Consider the following 25,820-nt stretch of genomic DNA (forward strand, 5'->3'; position numbering starts at 1 on the left):
GTCCCAAAACCACGATATGATTATGAGAGACGCCGTAGTGGAGGGCTCCGGAAATTTCGACCACCTGGGGTGCACCTAAATCAAAGTACACGGGCCTCAAACATTCTTGCTTTCATAGAAAATGCGGCCCCCGCGGCCGGGATTCGATCCCGCGAACTGCGGGTCAGCATTCGAGCACCATAACTAGGCCACCATGGCGGGTCGCTTTCAAAAATATAAATAAAGCGGTTACACCCGCCCCCTTTCCTCCTTTTCTTCTGAAGCACTATAAATCAAATCAGATAGCTAGTTCTTCCAGGGTAGAACTAGATCTATAATTCACACTCTTAAAAAAATCGCGTGACCCTCGCTCCATTAAGAGAGAAACGGCGACAACAGAAGGCTGATGCAGAGGATTTACACACATAATATTGATAGCGCACGTTAACTGGTATGCGAGACACGTAGCACACACTCGCTTAATTCAATACACAATTCATATACAACCCATACATATACAACCCATAGTACACACTCACACAATTCAATACAGAATTCACTCATACGCATACAACCCATAAGATGAACAAGTCACTACAGCCGCGTATATATACAGACCCGTTGACACATACTCTAATAGAAAGCGTGGCGCTTATATAGTCAGTGAATTACGAACAACCCTTGTGGGTCAAGCGATGCGTCATTTTTCTTCAACTCTTCACATTTCATGGCTGCATCACAAGTTACGCAGACATTATCATATTGTAGCTATCACTTGGCCAAGCCCATTTTTAGTCTAAAGTTGCATAATATTGAGTGTTATAATTACAGATTTGATTAAGTTCATGTGAAAACGACCACCTTCACAAAACTGTATAGGTGTAACATTTCAAGAAACACCCCCACAGCCTACCAGTTATTTAGGGTGTTATATTTGAACATATCCCCTTCATGCACCCTTATTTCAAATAAGGGCGTGCAAAGGGCGTTTGTGTTGTATTTACACCCTTTGAATAAAAAATAGTCAGAAATAAGGGTGTACCAAGGGTGTTTCAGTGATTGAAACACCCATATGGGTGTGAAAAGGTTTACAGTACATGTAGGTGATTATAAACCTTCATAACCTTTACGAACCTTTACTAGTCACGTTTGGCATGCCGCATGACAATCAGACTTTCGAACGTTTTTTATGCGCATGCCATCCCCCCTTGTATAGCATTTCGCGGTTTTCGTTGTTTCTTATTTATTCTTATTTCTTTGCGCTGCACAACAAAAAAACTGGGCAGGTCATTAAATTTTTCATCCTTCCTGAATCTTTTGCCGCAAACCGCATTAAAATGGGATACTTTTTAATAAAACTACAGCCCAATGAAATAGGTCAGTTCTAAAAGAACCACCCTGTAGAAAGAGCGGAAGAGAGAAAGAAATCGATAGAGTGAGAAAGAAAAAAATTGAAAGAGATACAAGAAACAGAGAGAAATAGAAAGAAAGAGAAAGCCAAGGAAGGCCGCCCAGCTCATCTCTTCCTTCAGGCTTGGCACCACTAGTGCGAAGCTGCCATATTTTTTAATGTAATGTTGGATAGTAAGCCCATGCGTATGAAGTTGAATTTGATGCAAAATGTCAACCTATTATAGGAGTAGATCATAAGTGAAAATGAAGTATGTGGAAAGACATTTAACCCTTTCAGACGCCACCTTGGAAGAACTGCCTGTAAATGCATTAAACTGATACAACGTTATTTCAAGGCACCCGATATTCCATTGCAACAAAAATAATGTCGTAATATATTAATTTATGCGTGTTAAAGTAATGGATCATAATTAAACTGCAATTAAAGATCTATTCATTCTGCAGTCATTCGTGCTGTGTTTTTGCATGAATAGAGCCAAATCCCAGGCTAGACATATTGTGCAAATTCGTTTTCGGTTATGTCCATGTTGAGCAAAAAAAATTTTTACTTTTGACGTGGCTCGCAGGAAGCGGCACGTCAAACGGCTCGTGGAACGTGGTAGTGCCTTCAGCAAAATGATCAAATGCGACAGTACACTGCAAAATCAAATTGAATGAAGACAAATTTATTATGCAGGAGGTTCACTTCATCCAAAGCTCAATGTATCATGCTCTTTATTAGCCACTAATCGATACAACTGGAAGAAACTTGGTTAACTTGCAAATAAACAATTTTGAGAATATATCCGGCAATGCACCTATAATCAAGGTGCCTAATTCTTGTTCTATTGCAACAATAAATGCCCTTAGTCAAGCCAAGCGGGCATGAATTTTTTACAACGTTCGGTCGTCGCACGCGTTACTTGTCATATTTCGCGGGCTTTCTTGATCAACCGGAAAAAATGAGCGCGCAATTAGCACGTTGTTGAAAATAGCGCAGTTCGATGCCATTTGATCATGCCTAGATACGCCTCATTGACATTTTGACAATTAGGTGAGTACTGGTCGAGTTATAAATATAATTATGACTAATCAATTAAACCTCATTAACGAAAAAAATAGCAGTAGCTGCTCCAGTGAACTAGGAACAATATGCAGTAGGTTCGCTTCGCGTAACGCCGTTTCTCTTTTTTTTAAATCGCGCTGCGTGGTGGCTGGGACACCCTGTATGTATAGAAATGGTGATCAAAGCAAAACACGTTCGAAAAGAAACTAAATTAAGTTAATCTTAACATCCAATTCTTTTAGTCTCCCGTAGAAAATTGCACACAGCGTCGAAAGCGCTCCTATGGCTAAAATCAAGTATCGTCGCAACAAATGGAAGAACCACCGGAAGTGACAAATTCAAGCCCATATCTTTCGGAGGGGTTCTTCTAGTAGTCATTTCCTTTGAATTTTGAACCTTCGGCACGTCATGCTCGCTCTAAGAATGTGTTATTTACTTTTCTTTTTCTCCGGAATGACTTTTTCACGGGCGAGTTCACCTTTTGCTCTTCAGAAGTGATGATGACGATGGGCCTTAAACAAGCCACTCAGCCTCACGAATAAGGAATGCGCAGTGAGTCGCGCGGTTGTCGAGAGTTCGCAGATAGCATTTAAGCGAGGTCGTACAGCAAACAACTACATAAAAGGTACTACTAACGCCAAAAGAATATCGTTTCATTTGGTAGATATGGACAAGTTGAATGCACGATTTCATTTCCAAGAAATATTGGAAAAAATCATTGGACGAGTTAGAACGGAGAAAGATCAGAACAAATATATGGCAAGGGATGGTAAACAAAATTATTTTGGCAAACACACTCTCGCTTCCATTGTAGTAGTTAGGCTAAGTACTCTCGTTTCCTTTGTAGTCGTTAGGCTACGTGTGAGCTACGTGTGTTTTAGCAGTGTGGCCAAAAATGTCACGGTCGTGAAAACTAGGGAAAGTGAGGCCACAATTATTTCACTAAAACAAGCTTACAGGGAGCAAAATCAAGAACTGACTTTCTGCAAATAACAAATTGGTGGAACAATACAATCGAACCGACTAACTTGTAGATGTGGCATAGGGGTGGAGATATTATCAAGACAGTTTAATGGCAGGTGCCTTGTTCCTCTGAATAGCCGAACGTGTTCAAAGTGGGGCTACTGCTTAAACATGCAAATAACATTTCTCAAATGAGTTTAAGGGTGGGGGGGGGGTCCACTTAACGAGCGATTTGTATGAGTGCTGAAAAGAAGCTTAAGAGAGCCGTGCGCGCGGACCACGGTGAAATGTGTGGCAGCAGCTCTAGGCATTGGCTCCAATGTCGGCTCCACGGCGCGCCAGCATTTTTGACAACGGCACGCAGTAAGGAAGCGCCGTTGTGCCTCATAATCGATAGGTTGACGGTCCGCGCACGCGGTTCCTTCGCTCGAAGCACGGTTGGGAGCGCTGCAATGCGGTAGCACATGTGCGCAGTCATGTGGTTGGGTTTCATATTTCGCGGGCTTTCATTAAGCACAGAAAAAATGACCACGCAGAAAGTACGCTGCCACATAAAATTGGATCGGTCGTTATGGTATGCCCTGTACAACATAACGAAACGCACTTGGCCCTCAAGTGAATATGAAACGTTTTGCATATTTGGTCTCAGTTAAGGGACTAATTAAGCAGAATATAAAAGAAAACATCCTAACGAGCGCCCCACGATGGCAAACCATTGTCATTGCTTTGATTCAAATGCGCTTAGACGAATCTAAAAAAAATGTGTTATAACTGCTATTTGTGTCGGGTGACGTACTAACAATTGATGCGCGACGATCTAAGTAGATGAGATTTTTACACAGTGTACGCAAAGTTTAAACCATCTATATCCTCCTTGAATAGGACTTTAACATTTTTGAAGTTATTCCGCCACCTCAACAAGATGAATCTGGCAGTCATATCGCTGTAGCCAGATCAAACATTAAAATCTTAATGCCATTCTCCGGCCCTAAATGTAATGCATTGCGTGTTAAAAGAAAGAAGGGGATCTACTTTCGAAAGACTTCGTCATTTATTTTAACTCCGGCTTGTTGAGGGCTGAGTGTTGAACGGCGATGCAAGCGCGGCTGCATTGTTGTTAGGCAGCCCGGCCGAGCCACTGCCCCAAAAGACGTTTTGAGCCGCGTAGCCATACGAAGCCTGCTGTGTTCCGGAAGGTACGACTGGCGGATAATGGACGTACGTGGAACCATATCCATTGACCTGTGGCCAGTACGTGTACTGGGAACTCGAATAGACGGCCTGAGAGTACAGCGACTGGGCTGGCGACGAAGTGTGAGACCAGTAGAGGGAGCTCGAGTCGGTTATCACGGCAGTACTGGACTGCGGGTTTATCATGGTGTACGGCACGGGCGCATAACTCTGATTGTAGAACGGTTGAGCTTGGCCTACTTGGCCCACAGCGCTGACGGCAGGCTTGTTCATGTTAGCGTGAGTGCACGCTGCAGCAGCCTGGACCGCGGCCATCTGGCAGGCCTTTCTGTTGAGTTCCCTATGGCGCGCCGCGTCTTCCTTTTCCAGCACTTTCTTAAGTTTCGCAAAAAGCTGGTGCTTCTCTTCCTTGTGTTCTTGGAGCCTCTTCTCACACTTCGCGTGCTCTTGCCTCACTTCCTCCAACGTCATGGATTGCACCTTGCGCTTCCATTCCGGACATGGATGCGAGCGTTCAGTCCCTTTCACTTTAGCACCAGTACCTTTCACATCAGAAGCAGTATCTTTCACTTCAGCATCAGCATCTTTCACTTGAGCTTTCCCTTCACGTTCGCGCACGATGTGGCCATGCTTCAAGGCAGCCCGCATCTGAAAGAAAATGAAGCAATATAGGTGTGGAGAAGGTCATCTTTAAACGCTTAATTCGCGACTGCAGTTTACAGGGGCACTGGCACAAAAATTTTGGCCTCGCTTTTTTCTTCTGAAATGTGTTGCTTGGGGCCGCTTAGTCATAACACGGTACATCGTTTGCTGCCACGCGCGACAGATAATTAATTATAGGCTCCTCATTACCAACGAGTCTCAGTTTCGGTTTGAGAGAGCTCCAAAACGACATGATGCCGGGTGCAACTATTACCACCTAGCGTGTGCAATGCTCGACCATGTCAGCACACATAACTGTGACACACTTCCACGCGGTACGCATCAAGAAGTCCGTTCGAACGGGGACAGCAGTGTCGCCAAACACAAAACTTTCAACGCGTGCGCCGCGGCCACGGACTCGCGAGCAGCCGTCGCGTAGTAGTCTGCTGGAGCAAACGCGGCAAAAAGAAAAATGGCGGCTATGACGTCATCATAACTTCTATTGAGTGCAGCATGGTCGGCATGGTGACGTAAGGGAATTAGGGGGGTCACCGTGGGTCACTTTTGAGGGGGCGGTGCTCGATCGCGCACGCAAACTTCAAAATTCATGTAGAACACCTTCAAAGCTATGTTCGCTGTTAATATTTTGCAGATGATATACACATGTTCACGGGAATCGATCCCGCAGGCTATCTCGGCCGCGAAATTTTGTGTCAGTACATCTTTAAATACGCTACTACCACTACTATGCCGGCTTTCTTGGTATAATATTGGATAGGAAGTATATGCTTGGTGTATATGTGCAAGACGTTGAGTTGTGAGCATATAACCAAAAATGTCAGCTTACTATTAGAGGGAGATCGGATATGAAACTGAAGGATGTGCGATGACGTTGAACTTGCAAATAAATTTTGAGCCTATATGCGTAAATGCACCTACAATCATGGTGCTTAATGTTTGTTCCTTTGACCAATCAACGGTCACACCTCAAACAAGTGTCAATGAACTTCATACAATATCCAGGCGTCTCAATATTTTCGAAAGAAAACATAAACGAGGTAGAAAAAGGACACCGGTATATTTTTCTTATAAATTGAACTTTTCCGTCCTTTAGCGTATATGATAACATTCTAAAAGTCAAGAGTTTCGACGAAAATTCGTCTGGTCAGGCATTCGATGTGATGCAACAAGGTCACTGAGACACTGACCAAGTCTGATGAAATTATCCGACGTTTCAGAACCGCGTACGGCTTCCTTGTTCACTGAGCTGAACTGGAAGTCGTTGTCATTTAAGTGGCCAATAGGTGACGCAACGAGCGTGCGTTACCCGTCAGTAACGATTTCTAACAAAGAAGTTTCGCTCCTAAAGGAAAGGGGTTAACAATAGGTACGGAGAGATAGTGCCTTGGTTTGCACCGTTGACCGTGCGCATGTGCCGCGAGTGACGTAGTCCGAGTATATATGTTTTCTTCTGGCTTAATAAAGCCATCAGTTGAGAGTAGCGCTGGTGTTGTTCCCTCCCTCTGTGTCCCTGTTTTATTTTGCGCTAAAAGCTTCTCAAGATGGCAGGCATAGTCCCTGTTGTCATATTCATTGTAGCTGGCGTCGACTGAATGATTAGTGATTCTAGAAGCCAGCAGGGTGACACGTTCTTTTCCTTGGCGACGACAGTGGCATTATCCCAGTCAATGATATAATTATGTTCATGCGCATTCTCGGTAATGGCGCTTGTCGTGTGACTGTTATTAGTCACGTCAGGTTGGTTTTCCTTGAGGCGTCGGGAGAACTTTCCTGTTCCGCCAATATACATATTAGAGCACTGCACGGGCCCGGGCCGGCCCGAAAGCCCGGGCCCGGCCCAGGCCCGCACTTTCAAGCCCGAGCCCAGCCCGGGCCCGCCGCAAAAAGCTTCGGACGGCCCGCCCGGGCTTCAGGCTGCGGGCCGGGCCGGACTCGGACCAGCTCATTAAAAGGCGTAAGTCGGGCCTTCGACCACACGCGAACGTTATGCATTGCATGGTCTAAGGTATACTGTGCCAAGCTGAAGTGACATGTACAAAGAGCTGGCTCTTAGTAAAGCTTAGCAATAAAAATAGAAAAACAGTTGAAGTGCTATTTTTTTTCACCAGTATAGATATAGATTGGCACTGTATATTTTCACTAACGTTTCGTCTGCTGGACCACACTATGTCAAAGTAACAAGTACATCATTGTGGATTTCCTTATAAACACGCCAGATCACGTATATATATATATATATATATATATATATATATATATATATATATATATATATATATATATATATATATATATATATATATATATACATTAACAGCACTAACAATGGGCCAGATCACGGTTGTTCCCATGGGAGGAATAAAGCTTTCGGTCTTTTATTCTAGGTAGACACATACGGTACATTTCATTTATATTCCTTGGTATTACGTGCCAAAACCACGATATGATTACGAGGCACGCCGTAGTGCCACCGGATCAATTTCCACCACCTCGATATCTCTAACGTGCGCCTAAAGATAAGTATATACACGGGTGTTCTTGCATTTCGCCCCCATCAAATTGCGGCCGCCGTGGCCGCGGGAATCGCACCCGTGTCCTAGGACTTAACAGCGAAACTGCTTAACCGCTGAGCTACCACCGCGGGCAAAGCAACATTTCGATGCATGTACACACCGGATTTTCCATCCGATCGCCCGCTACAAAGCGCACGGCATCATTAATAATCATCAACAACTAATATCCTCTAGCGGGCCCGGGTCGGGCCTGGTCATGAACAAGCGCGCCCTGGATAAGTTTAGTAATGAACGCCCGGGCCGGGCTCGGGCTGGGTACGGTCAAGTACGCCCGGGCCCGGGCCGGGCCCGGGCTTGGAACCACGGGCCGGGGCCGGGCTCGGGCTGCATAAAGCGGGCCCGGGCCGGGCCCGGGCCGTAAAATCCGGCCCGTGCAGTGCTCTAATACATATACTTGACGGCAATCAGCGCCCGGTATCTTATACACGACCCCTGAGACCGAATCACTTGGCAACCTGTCTTTGACATTCACGAGCTGGTTCGGAGCTTGCTGGTCGGGATGTGAGCAATGTGCAAATCGTATTTCGAAAATGCGCGCGAAAGTGCCTCGCTGATTCCTTCGACGTAAGGTATGGCCGCACGTGTACAGAGAGAGAAAGCTTAAGTGAAAAGCGGGGAGGTTCGCACGTGCACAGGTTGTCGTGTTGCTCATTGAGCTCAGCTGTAGTATCTGCTTCTCAGTTTTAGAGACATATTGATCAGGATAGCCGTTGCGGCTTATATCCCGATGGATCATCCGCAGTTCTTTTTTCAATACATCGCCATCTGAGCAGACCCGTACGGCGCGTGTTATCAAGAATTACACTACGGACGTCCTGTGGCCGAATTAAAACAGATAAAAACCTGTGTGCGTGGGCTTCCTCTATACTGAGAAGGCGAAGGCGCTCCCATCCCGGCGAGCCAGAACATCCAAAAAGGTCAGCACATTGTCCTTCCCCTGTTCAACTGTGAACTGTATGTCCGCATTTTGGGCGTTTAGGCAATCAAGAAGCGTTAGATGTCTTGCTTCTTCAAAATGCAGAAGCAGTCATCGACGTGCCGGTAAAACACGTTGGGTGCCGAAGTGAACGTAGTCAGGACCTTTACTTCCAAGGCTTCCATTGATAGATTAGCCGCGGTAACCGATATTGAAGCTCCCATCGCCGCACTATGCGTTTGCTGATAAATGATGCCATCGTACGAAAAATACGTGTTGCTATAACAAAACTGCAGCAGCTCACTAAGTTCGGGGACATCGAAGGGGCAGCGACCAGGAAGCCCACTGTCTGCTTTTAGGGCTTCTTCGCACGTGGCTACTGCCAACCCACTGGGACATTTGTGAAAAGTGATGTGACGTCGAACGAAACCGCAGCGTCGTCTTCATTCAGTGCGACGTCCTTTACCTTCGACACAAATGCGGACGAATTCTCGACGTGCTTCGAGGTCTACCGGCTAGAGGACTCAACACTTGGTGAAGGTAGCCTGATAGACGGTATAGCGGTGATCTGGTGAAGTCGAGAATACGCCGAAGTGGAACACCAGGCATGTGGACTTTAGGCAGGCCATACAATGCAGGAGCCAGGCTCGTAGCCAGGGGGGGGGGGGCAGGCCCCCCCCCCCCCCCCCCCGAAAAAAATTTCTGGCTACGGGCCTGGCAGGGGCTGAACCGTTCGTGCAGAGCAGACGGTAATAGAGTCCGGTGTCGTGCGGAGGAACCAGTTTAACACACCTGGTCAGCGATTTTTGCAGTTTTGTCTGTTGTCTGCTTGTAGAGTCATAAGATATAGCAGCGTACGTATGGTGGTCTCTGAAAAGGGCCAACATTATCTCGAGATTGTCATTCTTGTCCAGCAAGACCGTAGGACTTCCTTTGTCAAAGGGTAGAATGGCGGTGCTTCTATTACTCCGTAGGCACGAAAGTCTCCGAATGGCAACACGATTTCGGCATTTCCCAGATTCCGACCAGCAAGCTCCGAAACCAGCACGTGAATGTAAAAGACCGGTTGACAAGTGAATCGTTCCCACGGGTCGTGTACAATATATTGTGCGCTGATTGCCGTCAAGTATATATTGGCGAAGCAGGAAAGTTCTCCCGTAGCCTCAAGGAACACCAACGTGACGTGACTAATAACAGTCACACGACGAACACCTTGCCTGGAGCGGTGGTGTAGCGGTTACGGTGCTTGGCTGCTGACCCGAAGGTTGCGGGTTCAATCCCGGTCGCGGCGGTCGCATTTAGATGGAGGCAAAATGCTCAAGGCCCGTATATTGTGCGATGTCAGTGCACGTTATAGAAAACCAGATGGTCAAAATTTCCGGAGCCCTCCACTACGGCATGCCTCATAATCATATCGTGGCGTTGGCACGTGAAACGCCGGATATTATTATGACGACGAACGCCATTGCCGACCATGCGCATGAACATAATCATATTGACTTGGATAATGCCACTGTCGTCGCCAAGGAAGAGATCGTGTCATCCCTCCGGTTTCTAGAATCACCAAATACGTCGACGCCAGCTACAATGAATAGGACAACAAGGGGTATGCCTGCCATTTACGCATTCTCGTTGCGTCACCTACTGGCTACTTAATTGACAACGACTTCCAGTCCAGCTCAGTGAACAAGGAACCCGTACGCGGTTCCGAAACGTCGGATAATTTCATTAGACTTGGTCAGTGACCGTGCTTCATCTCAACATTTTATTAAAGGCTATAATTATCTGAAAGGAGCGGTGGAAAAAAGCTAGTTAGAGTACCTAACGGATATCGGTTTGGAACTCTTTAAACAATTATATACGAAGATCCATGCTACCTGTATTTTTCAAAGTACAAAAGTAGGGGAATTCTCCGAGGGGCTCGTTTTCTGTATTATACACAGCTAATGCAACCGACGAACAATTAAGCCAAGGGGACAATATGTGGTTTCTTAAGTGTATTGTAATGATTCTGACTTAAATTGAAAGAAATTAAAGTGGACGAAAAATCACCCTTTCCGTCGATGGGATCAGAACCCACAACCTTCGAATTACGCGTCCAATGCTCTACCATTGAATTACAACGAAAGGTGCTCCTCCGTCGACTTTATTGTAGGGTATTTATGTGGGCTTTATACCTGGGGTCGTTAGTCAGAACCACCCGCAGCCCAGGCGGCGAGCGTGTTAACACTCTTTTTTTGCCAGACGGCGTCACGGGGCACGTGATCTTCGCATGAGTTGGCGGCTGACCAATCAACTCGCGCATGCTACCTATGGCGTCAAGTCTGCCGGGACGAAGCCCTCGCTATGAAATCATTACAATACAATTAAGAAATCATAAATAATGTACCCTATGCTTTCCTTGGCTTAATTGTCTGGTTGTGTATAATACAGAAAACGAGCCCCTCGGACAAATTCACCTACTTTCGTGCATTCATAGCGATGACTTCATCCCGGCAGACTTGATGCCTTAGGTAGCATGCGAGGGTTTATTGGTCAGCCGCCACCTCGTCCGAAGATCACGTGCCCCGTGACGCCCTCTGGCAAAAAAAGAACAGTGTTCCACACTCGCCGCCTGGGCTGCGGGTGGCTCTGACTAACACCCCCAGGTATAAAGCGCCCATAAATACCCTACAATAAAGTGGACGGGGGAGCACCTTCCGTTGTAATTCAAATGGTAGAGCATCGGACGTGTAATTCGAAGGTCGTGGGTTACGATCCCATCGACAGAAAGGGTGATTTTTCGTCCACTTTAATTTCTTCCAATTTAAGTGAGAATCATTACAACACACCTAAGAAACCACATATAACGTCCCCTAGGCTTTCCTTAGCCCATTTGTCTGTCGGTTTCTGTATTTTCGAAGGTACTTAAACTTGACTAGGTGTAACTCCAGTTACCCGGAATCCTTGAAGCGTGTACATACCTGCGCGTTCGTTTGTGTGCCTGAAATTGGGGACAGAGTACGGTTACCGTTTAGTCAAAATTTCGCGCTTCTTGCTATCTGTAGTCTTCCACATTTTCTGCTGCGGCTACCAAAGAGGTCGGCGATCGCTCATTTACAAGAACGTGTTTCCGCAGGTAATCTCGTCAGCTTCAATGCGTGAAAAATGCGATAAAAGAGGAAAACAAAGAATCGTCTCTCCCCCTAATGGTTTTAGTCAAAAAGTAAGAAAAAAAAAAGAACTTGTATTACAGATCCAAGCAGCTGTACTGCAGTAATACCGAAAGCATCCGAATTTGCGTGATCAAGGAGAGCTAGGCAAGCATAAAATTGGGGCAGAAAGGGGAGAGAATCCAGGTGGACACGACAACTGAGCGCATTAAACAAAATTCTAAGAATAAACTTTGCTGTTACAAAAGTTGTACCGAGCGTAAATCAAAAACCTGTACGGAGAGCGTCATCCTATACTGTCCCATCGCAAGTTCGGTACATCCTGCGGTTTTGTGCGCAGTTTACGCAGTCACATCTCGGTAACTCAAGAACACGTTCCAAGACCTATTACGGCCAAAGCAGACGAGTGCGAGGAAACCCAACGCGGCATCCGGTATTTCACGGCTAGGAAGGAACGAATAGCATGATCGAAACGTCACGAGTGTTAGTGCAGCGGCCCATAGAGTTTCCTGCAGTGGCCTTTGCGTGCCTCTGAGTAGTCGATCTACTCCAGCGCTTGGGCGAAAGCGTGGCCGTCAAGACTGCGTACGGTTCGAAATAATGGAGCACGAAGTTTGCAAGGACGGGTACGCTGATAAAATGGCAATTACGTTATAATACGCTGTTACGTACGTACCTTGATGGGTGCACGGGACTGCACTGCCGGGTGATTGCTGTGCTGTCTCCGGGAGACTGGTCGGCGGTTTGGCGCAGCCGGTGTGGACGGCAGGGAAGGATCCGCTGACCCGGGGCAGTGCTAGCTGACGTCCAGCGGCACCCTCGAGGCACGCGTCCTAAGGCGATGACCGTTGGCTGGCAAGTGACCACCGATGACCGTTGAGTGGTAGGCAGGTGCGATGACGATGGGCTTATTCTACTTCTTTTTATCCGAGATTAAGCGCAGAATGCTTGCTCTATAGGAACGCCTTATGTTTTTCTTTTTCTCTGCAGAAAGGCGTTCTCTCACGCGAGCTCACTTGTTGCTCTTCAGAAATGACGAAGACGACGAGTAGTCAACAAACCGCGCTGCCACACATGTGAGGAATATGCAGTGCCTCGCGTGGTTGTATAGAGCTCGCCGATAACGTTAAGCGAGGTAATAAAGCGTATAACTATACAACAGGTAAAAATGGGACCATTAAGAATAATATTTAACGGAAAGGTTGGACAACGTGAATGCAGGATTTCATTTGAAAGAAATATTGTGAACATTCATTGAACGAGTTAGAGAGGGAAGAAGATTGGAAGAAATATATATCAGGAAATTATCTTGGCAAACGTTCCGTTAGTTCGTTTATGTCTGTCAGCCTACATTTGGTGTCACAGTATGACCTTAGAAGAAAATCTCAGAGGACGAGGCCCCAAAAGAGTGTATATGCCACAGTTCTTCATTAAAATCAAGTTTACTGGGTGGATCTTAAAGTTGTGCTACTATGTGAGTAATAACGTGGTGGCCATATATACTCGATCAAATAGATTAACTCGCATAAATGCCACGGCGAAGGAGATATCATCAAAGCAGAAATGGCAGCTGCCTTCTCGGCAAAAATCAGCCGAGACTGTCCATATAATTGCTATTGCAACAGAACAAAGAAAATATCGAGAAAGCCAAAGGCCGGCTGCGTGAAGACGTTCGCACCACCACGAGCTTTCGCCGTGACTGTGCCGCACGTTCCGCGCAGACCTGGCGATTTTCTATAGCAGTATCTTGTATCCTAAGGTACACGATACCTTAGTGAATGCATTGGAAATGCAGATACAGGTCTTGCGAGACGTATCGCGATACAAATGCAAGATACCCAAAGAGTATACATGTATCTTCGATACCACCCAACAGTGTTCGCATACGTGACCTTTGTATAGGTTTTCTTTTTTCATAACACCTTTAAGCACTGGCGTGGCTCTGTGGCAGTAGAATTGCTTGACGCGCAAACGGCCTGTGTTCGATTCCCACTCGAACCGAAGATTTTTAATACTTATTTATTTGCGTCTATCTCGATTTTTCACTCAAAACCGATGACGCCGACACCGACGCCGGCACCAGACTTTCTACGAAACAAGTTCTTTAACGCTGTCATGTTAAAATTGCATCAGTTGTTTAGGATTCCCTGTACAAAGCCGCGAAACGCTCTCATACCTAAAGTGAATATTAGGAATTTTGCATAATTGGTATTTGTTAATTAACCAGTTAAACGAAATATTAAAAAACGCCAGGCCTGCGCTGAAACCGCAGCACAGTCACAGCTTAAGTTGGAAGAGCGGCGTTTCTAGAGCCCGTTGTAAGCTCTCTTGGGGCTACTAATACAAGTACACTAGCAAGGTACCCACTACGCCATACATCACAATTTTTCAATTTTTGTGAAGTTGGGAAGCACCTACTAAGCCATTATTCGTCATTCTGCGGGGAAGCGAGGCACCAGCTACACGACTGTAAGGCATTATGTGCACTTTCTTGACGCGACGACTGATGACGATGAAGAATTATGCCTCAGCCCTTTATGATGGGTTGGAAGCTTTAAATGGCCCATCAGTTATGTAATTTTCATTGGGTGACGCCCGTTCGCTATTTCCCTCTCCCGTGATGCTGTATAACATACGTTGACGTGGGAGAGAGAGATGAGGGGGGGGGGGGCGAAAAACTTTACTGAGACCCTGAGGAAATGGATCGTGCGCTTATGGTCTTCCTTGGCAACCAATACAAGTGCTTATCTACAGCTTATCAAAGCTTATCTACATTTACCAGGTATTGCACTGCTCTAGAGTACATATTCAGGCATTTCACAGAATATTTGCCTGCTTTATCTGGAGTTCATCATGGGAAGCCATGAGAAGGGACAACCTTTTTCTTCCGCTTGAAAAGGGTGGGCTTAGTCTTGTGCATTTGTTTGTGTGACAACTGGTGATGCGATTTTTCTACCTTAAGGATGTCTGCCACCCGTTCTTCTGGCTGTTATACGGAACCGTCTTTCTCACCATCTCCCTTTTCTTTTTGTCACAACAAGAGTGGCGGAAGAATCGCAATTATGGGGTTTCTTGAAAGAGATTGTCGTCACTGTCCAGTTTTTGAAAGCCAGATTCACGTTAGAGTACTTGTACAACGTGGACAGAAAGACGCTAACCGCCGCACTTGTAAACACCCTTTTCCCTGAACCTGTTTACCGACAGCAATATTTATCTAATTCTGGTCATGATGTATTCTGCCGTGTACGTAAAATGTGTATATCGCCAGCTGTGAAAACGTTTTTCTTTAAGATGCACACATCCACTTTACCTGTAAAGACATGGCTTCATGAAAAAGGGATATACGTGCCCTGGTCTGTAAATTGCAGGCTATGCAACGAGCCTGAAACAATCGAGCATTGTTTTATTCATTGTCGTGATGCATTTCATTTCTGGGACATTCTTAAGAGAACCCTCAGAAAAGAATTTCCAATTACATCGCATGGTGTGAGGTTCCTGCCGTTCAAAAAGAGCATCAACAATAATGCACGATATGATTTAATCATGCTGCTAGGTCTATATTCGCTATGGAGAAGCCGCATGATTGACAGACATGCTGAGCCACCTCGCTCGACACGGTCTGTCTTTCGGGAAGAAGCAGCTAACGTGCGTAGTGTTGCTGAGACTTTTGACCCGGTTCCGGCGTGGCTTGGCCTTCTGGACGTTTGTGTCTGTTTACCGGACTTTTGAAGATTCCTTGGACTATGTGAAATTATGTGTGTTTTGTGCATATGTGCATGTGAGTGTAATTCTAAAGCGATGAATTATGTTGTAATAGATGGCGACATTTGATGACATTATTGCCATGGAAAAAAAGAGAAAAAAAAACCGGCATGGCTTAGAGGTTGAATACTGGGCTCCCACGCAGAGGGCCGAGGTTCGAACCTCGTTCCATCTCGCAATTTTTTTCTTACTCAGTTTTTTTTTTTCTTATTTCGAGCGATAGTGGTTACGGACACCGGCGGCGGCGGACAAGTACGGCGCCAAAAACGGCCGCTGAAATGATCTCATAACAACTTTCGCTGTAAAAAGCCTCATCAGGGCTGCATGAAGGCAAACCATCGTTGGTTTCATTCAGTTGCGGTTAACTAGCTTTTTCTGTTTTTTTAATTGATTCTTGTTACGCGATAAACCTTGTATAATACTATCATTCTCTGGTGCCATGCTAGCTTATTCCGGCTTTCTGTGCCCTCACGAGCGTGCCAAATGGAACAAGCATGTCAAAATAGATAAAATTTTTATGCAGTGCTATCGAATAGTTTAAAACATGTATATCCACCTGGAATAGGATTTTAATATTTTTTGGGGTATTCCGTCACCTCAAGTAGCTGAGTCTGGCAGTCAACCGCCGTAGCCATATCGAACATTCAAAGTCTCAATATAATTACCCTGCCTTATTTGTAATCTATGACATGTTAAAATGAAGAAGAGAATCTGCTTTCGAAAGACTTCATTTATTTTAACTCCGGCTTGTTGAGGGCTGAGTGTTGAACGGCGATGCAAGCGCGGCTGCATTGTTGTTAGGCAGCCCGGCCGAGCCACTGCCCCAAAAGACGTTTTGAGCCGGGTAGCAATACGAAGACTGCTGAGTTCCGGAAGGTACGGCTGGCGGATAATAGACATACATGGAGCCATATCCATTCATGTGTGGCCCGTACGTGTATTGGGAAGGCCAATAGCCGGCCTGGGAGTACAGCGACTGGGCTGGCGACGATGCCTGAGGCCAATACAGCGAGCTCGAATCGGTTATCACGGCAGTACTGGACTGCGTGTTTGTCGTGATGTACGGCATGGCCGCATAACTCTGACTGTAGACCGGTTGGGCCTGGCCCACTTGGCCCACAGCGCCGACGGGGGGCTGGGTCATGTTAGCGTGAGTGCACGCCGCAGCAGCCTGGACCGTGGCCATCTGGCAAGCCTTTCTGTTGAGTTCCCTATGGCGGGCCGCGTCTTCCTTTTCCAGAACTTTCCTCAGCTGCGCAAAAAGCTGGTGCTTCTCTTCCTTGTGTTCTTGGAGCCTCTTCTCACACTTCGCGTGCTCTTGCCTCACTTCCTCCAACGTCATGGTTTGCACCTTGCGCTTCCATTCCGGACATGGACGCGAGCGTTCAGTCCCTTTCACTTTAGCACCAGTACCTTTCACATCAGAAGCAGTATCTTTCACTTCAGCATCAGCATCTTTCACTTGAGCTTTCCCTTCATGTTCGCGCACGATGTGGCCATGCTTCAAGGCAGCCCGCATCTGAAAGAAAATGAAGCAATATAGGTGTGGAGAAGGTCATCTTAAACGCTTAATTCGCGACTGCAGTTTACAGGGGCACTGGCACAAAAATTTTGGTCTCGCTTTTTTCTTCTGAAATGTGTTGCTTGGGGCCGGTTAGTCATAACACGGTACATCGTTTGCTGCCACGCGCGACAGATAATTAATTATAGGCTCCTCATTACCAACGAGTCTCAGTTTCGGTTTCAGAGAGCTCCAAAACGACATGATGCCGGGTGCAATTATTACCACCTAGCGTGTGCAACGCTCGACCATGTCAGCACACATAACTGTGACACACTTCCGCGCGGTACGCATCAAGAAGTCCGTTCGAACAGGGACAGCAGTGTCGCCAAACACAAAACTTTCAACGCGTGCGCCGCGGCTACGGACTCGCGAGCAGCCGTCGCATAGTAGTCTGCTGGAGCAAACGCGGCAAAAAGAAAAATGGCGGCTATGACGTCATCATAACTTTATTGACTGCAGCATGGTCGGCATGGTGACGTAAGGGAAGTAGGGGGGTCACCGTGGGTCACTTTTGAGGGGGCGGTGCTCGATCGCGCACGCAAACTTCAAAATTCATGTAGAACACCTTCCAAGCTATGTTCGCTGTTGATATTTTGCAGATGATATACACATGTTCACGGGAATCGATCCCGCAGGCTATCTCGGCCGCGAAATTTTGTGTCAGTACCTTTTAACACGAAAGTGTTTTATGCCGGGGTCCACCACGGCTCTGCTGACGCATTTCCGTCACGGATATGACGTTATAAAATATAAAGACTAACATATGGCAAAGAAAAAACTAGAAGGAAAAGTTCCGTCACCTGGAATCGAACTCGCGACCTCTCGATCACCAGCACACAGCGCGAAACGACTGCGCCACAAACCGCACGTTCTTCGCCATACTAACGGCGTGCTATTTATATACACCACTTACCAGCGGCGGTACTCAGAGATCAGGGTACATCAGCGTGTTTTCGTTATCACTAGCGAGATGGCGCGAGGGGCTCGAAGAGCGCGCTTTAATTGTCGTCGCCCCCCCCCCCCCCGCGTTGAGATGAGCGTGTGTCTGTACAGCGTGTACAGGGCGTGGTCGCTCCTGCGCGCGCGCTTATCTTGTACGTCTTGCGCTCTCACCGCAAGTTTGCGTTCAAGTTACAGAGAGCACGAAGGTCATTTCGCTCACCGCAGCGGCCGCTTTTGCGAAAGGAGCGCGCTGCTCAAAAACGAATAAGCTACAACTGTGACAGTTCGCGCTCATCCTGCGTATACTTGTGCGTTCACTTCGTGCGTCCTCCTTTGTATTTGACCAGCGCGCTTTAACTGTCGAGCTGTGACAGTTGTTTGTTCGCGCTCATCTTGTGTATGTTCGTTCCGTGCGCCCTTTCTGCTAGAGCAACGCGTCGGAAGTTTCGAGCTGCTTGCCGTTCTTCGCGTGACATTAGAACTTGTCGGGGCGAAACAATGCGCAACAAACGCTCAACTACGTCTGTGAAGACACGTTTTACTTTCGTGTTATACCGATTCCTATGACAGAGGGATCAACCATGTTTTTTAAACACGCTACTACCACTACTATGCCGGCTTTCTTGGTATAATAATGGATAGGAAGTATATGCTTGGTATATGTGCAAGACGTTGAGTTGTGAGCATATAACCAAAAATGTCAGCTTACTATTAGAGGGAGATCAGATATGAAACTGAAGGATGTGCGATGACGTTGAACTTGCAAATAAATTTTGAGCCTATATGCGTAAATGAACCTACAATCATGGTGCTTAATGTTTGTTCCTTTGACCAATCAACGGTCACACCTCAAACAAGTGTCAATGAACTTCATACAATATCCAGGCGTCTCAATATTTTCGAAAGAAAACATAAACGAGGTAGAAAAAGGACACCGGTATATTTTTCTTATAAATTGAACTTTTCCGTCCTTTAGCGTATATGATAACATTCTAAAAGTCAAGAGGTTCGACGAAAATTCGTCTGGTCAGCCATTCGATGTGATGCAACAAGGTCACTGAGACACTGACCAAGTCTGATGAAATTATCCGTCGTTTCAGAACCGCGTACGGCTTCTTGTTCACTGAGCTGAACTGGAAGTCGTTGTCATTTAAGTGGCCAATAGGTGACGCAACGAGCGTGCGTTACCCGTCAGTAACGATTTCTAACAAAGAAGTTTCGCTCCTAAAGGAAAGGGGTTAACAATAGGTACGGAGAGATAGTGCCTTGGTTTGCACCGTTGACCGTGCGCATGTGCCGCGAGTGACGTAGTCCGAGTATATATGTTTTCTTCTGGCCTAATAAAGCCATCAATTGAGAGTAGCGCTGGTGTTGTTCCCTCCCTCTGTGTCCCTGTTTTATTTTGCGCTAAAAGCTTCTCAAGATGGCAGGCATAGTCCCTGCTGTCCTATTCATTGTAGCTGGCGTCGACTGAATGATTAGTGATTCTAGAAGCTAGCAGGGTGACACGTTCTTTTCCTTGGCGACGACAGTGGCATTATCCCAGTCAATGATATAATTATGTTCATGCGCATTCTCGGTAATGGCGCTTGTCGTGTGACTGTTGTGGGTCACGTCAGGTTGGTTTTCCTTGAGGCGTCGGGAGAAATTTCCTGTTCCGCCAATATACATATACTTGACGGCAATCAGCGCCCGGTATCTTATACACGACCCCTGAGAACGAATCACTTGGCAACCTGTCTTTGACATTCACGAGCTGGTTCGGAGCTTGCTGGTCGGGATGTGAGCAATGTGCAAATCGTATTTCGAAATTGCGCGCGAAAGTGCCTCGCTGATTCCTTCGACGTAAGGTATGGCCGCACGTGTACAGAGAGAGAAAGGTTAAGTGAAAGGCGGGGAGGTTCGCACGTGCACAGGTTGTCGTGTTGCTCATTGAGCTCAGCTGTAGTATCTGCTTCTCAGTTTTAGAGACATATTGATCAGGATAGCCGTTGCGGCTTATATCCCGATGGATCATCCGCAGTTCTTTTTTCAATACATCGCCATCTGAGCAGACCCAAACGGCGCGTGTTATCAAGAATTACACTACGGACGTCTTGTGGCCGAATTAAAACAGATAAACACCTGTGTGCGTGGGCTTCCTCTATACTGAGAAGGCGAAGGCGCTCCCATCCCGGCGAGCCAGAACATCCAAAAAGGTCAGCACATTGTCCTTCCCCTGTTCAACTGTGAACTGTATGTCCGCATTTTGGGCGTTTAGGCAATCAAGAAGCGTTAGATGTCTTGCTTCTTCAAAATGCAGAAGCAGTCATCGACGTGCCGGTAAAACACGTTGGGTGCCGAAGTGAACGTAGTCAGGACCTTTACTTCCAAGGCTTCCATTCATAGATTAGCCGCGGTAACCGATATTGAAGCTCCCATCGCCGTACCATGCGTTTGCTGATAAATTATGCCATCGTACGAAAAATACGTGTTGCTATAACAAAACTGCAGCAGCTCACTAAGTTCGGGGACATCGAAGGGGCAGCGACCAGGAAGCCCACTGTCTGCTTTTAGGGCTTCTTCGCACGTGGCTACTGCCAACCCACTGGGACATTTGTGAAAAGTGATGTGACGTCGAACGAAACCGCAGCGTCGTCTTCATTCAGTGCGACGTCCTTTACCTTCGACACAAATGCGGACGAATTCTCGACGTGCTTCGAGGTCTACCGGCTAGAGGACTCAACACTTGGTGAAGGTAGCCTGATAGACGGTATAGCGGTGATCTGGTGAAGTCGAGAATACGCCGAAGTGGAACACCAGGCATGTGGACTTTAGGCAGGCCATACAATGCCGGAGCCAGGCCCGTAGCCAGGGGGGGGGGGACAAGCCCCCCCCCCCCCCCCGAAAAAAATTTCTGGCTACGGGCCTGGCAGGGGCTGAACCGTTCGTGCAGAGCAGACGGTAATAGAGTCCGGTGTCGTGCGGAGGAACCAGTTTAACACACCTGGTCAGCGATTTTTGCAGTTTTGTCTGTTGTCTGCTTGTAGAGTCATAAGATATAGCAGCGTACGTATGGTGGTCTCTGAAAAGGGCCAACATTATCTCGAGATTGTCATTCTTGTCCAGCAAGACCGTAGGACTTCCTTTGTCAAAGGGTAGAATGGCGGTGCTTCTATTACTCCGTAGGCACGAAAGTCTCCGAATGGCAACACGATTTAGGCATTTCCCACATTCCGACCAGCAAGCTCCGAAACCAGCACGTGAATGTAAAAGACCGGTTGACAAGTGAATCGTTCCCACGGGTCGTGTACAATATATTGTGCGCTGATTGCCGTCAAGTATATATTGGCGAAGCAGGAAAGTTCTCCCGTAGCCTCAAGGAACACCAACGTGACGTGACTAATAACAGTCACACGACGAACACCTTGCCTGGAGCGGTGGTAAAGCGGTTACGGTGCTTGGCTGCTGACCCGAAGGTTGCGGGTTCAATCCCGGTCGCGGCGGTCGCATTTAGATGGAGGCAAAATGCTCAAGGCCCGTATATTGTGCGATGTCAGTGCACGTTATAGAAAACCAGATGGTCAAAATTTCCGGAGCCCTCCACTACGGCATGCCTCATAATCATATCGTGGCGTTGGCACGTGAAACGCCGGATATTATTATGACGACGAACTACATTGCCGACCATGCGCATGAACATAATCATATTGACTTGGATAATGCCACTGTCGTCGCCAAGGAAGAGATCGTGTCATCCCCCCGGTTTCTAGAATCACCAAATACGTCGACGCCAGCTACAATGAATAGGACAACAAGGGGTATGCCTGCCATTTACGCATTCTCGTTGCGTCACCTACTGGCTACTTAATTGACAACGACTTCCAGTCCAGCTCAGTGAACAAGGAACCCGTACGCGGTTCCGAAACGTCGGATAATTTCATTAGACTTGGTCAGTGACCGTGCTTCATCTCAACATTTTATTAAAGGCTATAATTATCTGAAAGTGGCGGTGGAAAAAAGCTAGTTACAGTACCTAATGGATATCGGTTTGGAACTCTTTAAACAATTATATACGAAGATCCATGCTACCTGTATTTTTCAAAGTACAAAAGTAGGGGAATTCTCCGAGGGGCTCGTTTTCTGTATTATACACAGCTAATGCAACCGACGAACAATTAAGCCAAGGGGACAATATGTGGTTTCTTAAGTGTATTGTAATGATTCTGACTTAAATTGAAAGAAATTAAAGTGGACGAAAAATCACCCTTTCCGTCGATGGGATCAGAACCCACAACCTTCGAATTACGCGTCCAATGCTCTACCATTGAATTACAACGAAAGGTGCTCCTCCGTCGACTTTATTGTAGGGTATTTATGTGGGCTTTATACCTGGGGGCGTTAGTCAGAACCACCCGCAGCCCAGGCGGCGAGCGTGTTAACACTCTTTTTTTGCCAGACGGCGTCACGGGGCACGTGATCTTCGCACGAGTTGGCGGCTGACCAATCAACTCGCGCATGCTACCTATGGCGTCAAGTCTGCCGGGACGAAGCCCTCGCTATGAAACCATTACAATACAATTAAGAAATCATAAATAATGTACCCTATGCTTTCCTTGGCTTAATTGTCTGGTTGTGTATAATACAGAAAACGAGCCCCTCGGACAAATTCCCCTACTTTCGTGCATTCATAGCGAGGACTTCATCCCGGCAGACTTGATGCCTTAGGTAGCATGCGAGGGTTTATTGGTCAGCCGCCACCTCGTCCGAAGATCACGTGCCCCGTGACGCCCTCTGGCAAAAAAAGAACAGTGTTCCACACTCGCCGCCTGGGCTGCGGGTGGCTCTGACTAACACCCCCAGGTATAAAGCGCCCATAAATACCCTACAATAAAGTAGACGGGGGAGCACCTTCCGTTGTAATTCAAATGGTAGAACATCGGACGTGTAATTCGAAGGTCGTGGGTTACGATCCCATCGACAGAAAGGGTGATTTTTCGTCCACTTTAATTTCTTTCAATTTAAGTGAGAATCATTACAACACACCTAAGAAACCACCTATAACGTCCCCTAGGCTTTCCTTAGCTTATTTGTCGGTCGGTTTCTTTAGTTCTGTATTTTTGAAGGTACTTAAAGTTGACTAGGTGTAACTCCAGTTACCCGGAATCCTTGAAGCGTGTACATGCCTGCGCGTTCGTTTGTGTGCCTTAAATTGGGGACAGAGTACGGTTACCGTTTAGTCAAAATTTAGCGCTTCTTGCTATCTGTAGTCTTCCACATTTTCTGCTGCGGCTACCAAAGAGGTCGGCGATCGCTCATTTACAAGAACGTGTTTCCGCAGGTAATCTCGTCAGCTTCAATGCGTGAAAAATGCGATAAAAGAGGAAAACAAAGAATCGTCTCTCCCCCTAATGGTTTTAGTCAAAAAGTAAGAAAAAAAAAGAACTTGTATTACAGATCCAAGCAGCTGTACTGCAGTAATACCGAAAGCATCCGAATATGCGTGATCAAGGAGCTAGGCAAGCATAAAATTGGGGCAGAAAGGGGAGAGAATCCAGGTGGACACGACAACTGAGCGCATTAAACAAAATTCTAAGAATAAACTTTGCTGTTACAAAAGTTGTACCGAGCGTAAATCAAAAACCTGTACGGAGAGCGTCATCCTATACTTTCCCATCGCAAGTTCGGTACATCCTGCGGTTTTTTGCGCAGTTTACGCAGTCACATCTCGGTAACTCAAGAACACGTTATTACGGCCAAAGCAGACGAGTGCGAGGAAACCCAACGCGGCACCCGGTATTTCACGGCTAGGAAGGAACGAATAGCATGATCGAAACGTCACGAGTGTTGGTGCAGCGGCCCATAGAGTTTCCTGCAGTGGCCTTTGCGTGCCTAAACTGAGAAGTCGATCTACTCCAGCGCTTGGGCGAAAGCGTGGCCGTCAAGGCTGCGTACGGTTCGAAATAATGGAGCATGAAGTTTCCAAGGACGGGTACGCTGATAAAATGGCAATTACGTTATAATACGCTGTTACGTACGTACCTTGATGGGTGCACGGGACTGCACTGCCGGGTGATTGCTGTGCTGTCTCCGGGAGACTGGTCGGCGGTTTGGCGCAGCTGGTGTGGACGGCAGGGAAGGATCCGCTGACCTGGGGCAGTGCTAGCTGACGTCCAGCGGCAGCCTCGAGGCACGCGTCCTAAGGCGATGACCGTTGGCTGGCAAGTGACCACCGATGACCGTTGAGTGGTAGGCAGGTGCGATGACGATGGGCTTATTCTACTTCTTTTTATCCGAGATTAAGCGCAGAATGCTTGCTCTATAGGAACGCCTTATGTCTTTCTTTTTCTCTGCAGAAAGGCGTTCTCTCACGCAAGCTCACTTGTTGCTCTTCAGCAATGACGAAGACGACGAGTAGTCAACAAACCGCGCTGCCACACATGTGAGGAATATGCAGTGCCTCGCGTGGTTGTATAGAGCTCGCCGATAACGTTAAGCGAGGTAATAAAGCGTATAACTATACAACAGGTAAAAATGGGACCATTAAGAATAATATTTAACGGAAAGGTTGGACAACGTGAATGCAGGATTTCATTTGAAAGAAATATTGTGAACATTCATTGAACGAGTTAGAGAGGGAAGAAGATTGGAAGAAATATATATCAGGAAATTATCTTGGCAAACGTTCCGTTAGTTCGTTTATGTCTGTCAGCCTACATTTGGTGTCACAGTATAACCTGAGAAGAAAATCTCAGAGGACGAGGCCCCAAAAGAGTGTATATGCCACTGTTCTTCATTAAAATCAAGTTTACTGGGTGGATATTAAAGTTGTGCTACTATGTGAATAATAACGTGGTGGCCATATATACTCGATCAAATAGATTAACTCGCATAAATGCCACGGCGAAGGAGAGATCATCAAAGCAGAAATGGCAGCTGCCTTCTCGGCAAAAATCAGCCGAGACTGTCCATATAATTGCTATTGCAATAGAACAAAGAAAATATCGAGAAAGCCAAAGGCCGGCTGCGTGAAGACGTTCGCACCACCACGAGCTTTCGCCGTGACTGTGCTGCGTGTTCCGCGCAGACCTGGCGATTTTCTATAGCAGTATCTTGTATCCTAAGGTACACGATACCTTAGTGAATGCATTGGAAATGCAGATACAGGTCTTGCGAGACGTATCGCGATACAAATGCAAGATACCCAAAGAGTATACATGTATCTTCGATACCACCCAACAGTGTTCGCATACGTGACCTTTGTATAGGTTTTCTTTTTTCATAACACCTTTAAGCACTGGCGTGGCTCTGTGGCAGTAGAATTGCTTGACACGCAAACGGCCTGTGTTCGATTCCCACTCGAACCGAAGATTTTTAATATTTATTTATTTGCGTCTATCTCGATTTTTCGCTCAAAACCGATGACGCCGACACCGACGCCGGCACCAGACTTTCTACGAAACAAGTTCTTTAACGCTGTCATGTTAAAATTGCATAAGTTGTTTAGGATTCCCTGTACAAAGCCGCGAAACGCTCTCATACCTAAAGTGAATATTAGGAATTTTGCATAATTGGTATTTGTTTATTAACCAGTTAAACGCAATATTAAAAAACGCCAGGCCTGCGCTGAAACCGCAGCACAGTCACAGCGAAAGCTGGAAGAGCGGCGTTTCTAGAG

The 25,820-nt window shown here is 46.6% G+C and overlaps 2 protein-coding genes and 1 pseudogene across 2 annotated transcripts; 1 reads left to right on the forward strand and 2 right to left on the reverse strand.

The window, feature by feature from the left end:
- Positions 1-4,456: 4,456 nt before the first annotated feature.
- LOC119378986 (uncharacterized) lies at positions 4,457-5,239 on the reverse strand. The gene has a single exon (XM_037648114.1). It carries the CDS (start codon positions 5,237-5,239, stop codon positions 4,457-4,459), a length of 783 nt encoding a protein of 260 aa, XP_037504042.1.
- Positions 5,240-12,736: 7,497 nt separating this feature from the next.
- On the forward strand, positions 12,737-15,624 carry LOC119386567 (uncharacterized; annotated as a pseudogene).
- Positions 15,625-16,393: 769 nt separating this feature from the next.
- LOC119378996 (uncharacterized) lies at positions 16,394-16,999 on the reverse strand. The gene has a single exon (XM_037648123.1). The coding sequence runs from the start codon at positions 16,997-16,999 to the stop codon at positions 16,394-16,396; it is 606 nt and encodes a 201-aa protein (XP_037504051.1).
- Positions 17,000-25,820: the final 8,821 nt, after the last annotated feature.

This window comes from Rhipicephalus sanguineus, chromosome 1 (assembly GCF_013339695.2).
Source record: "Rhipicephalus sanguineus isolate Rsan-2018 chromosome 1, BIME_Rsan_1.4, whole genome shotgun sequence".
In the NCBI taxonomy this organism is placed as follows: Eukaryota; Metazoa; Arthropoda; class Arachnida; order Ixodida; family Ixodidae; genus Rhipicephalus; species Rhipicephalus sanguineus.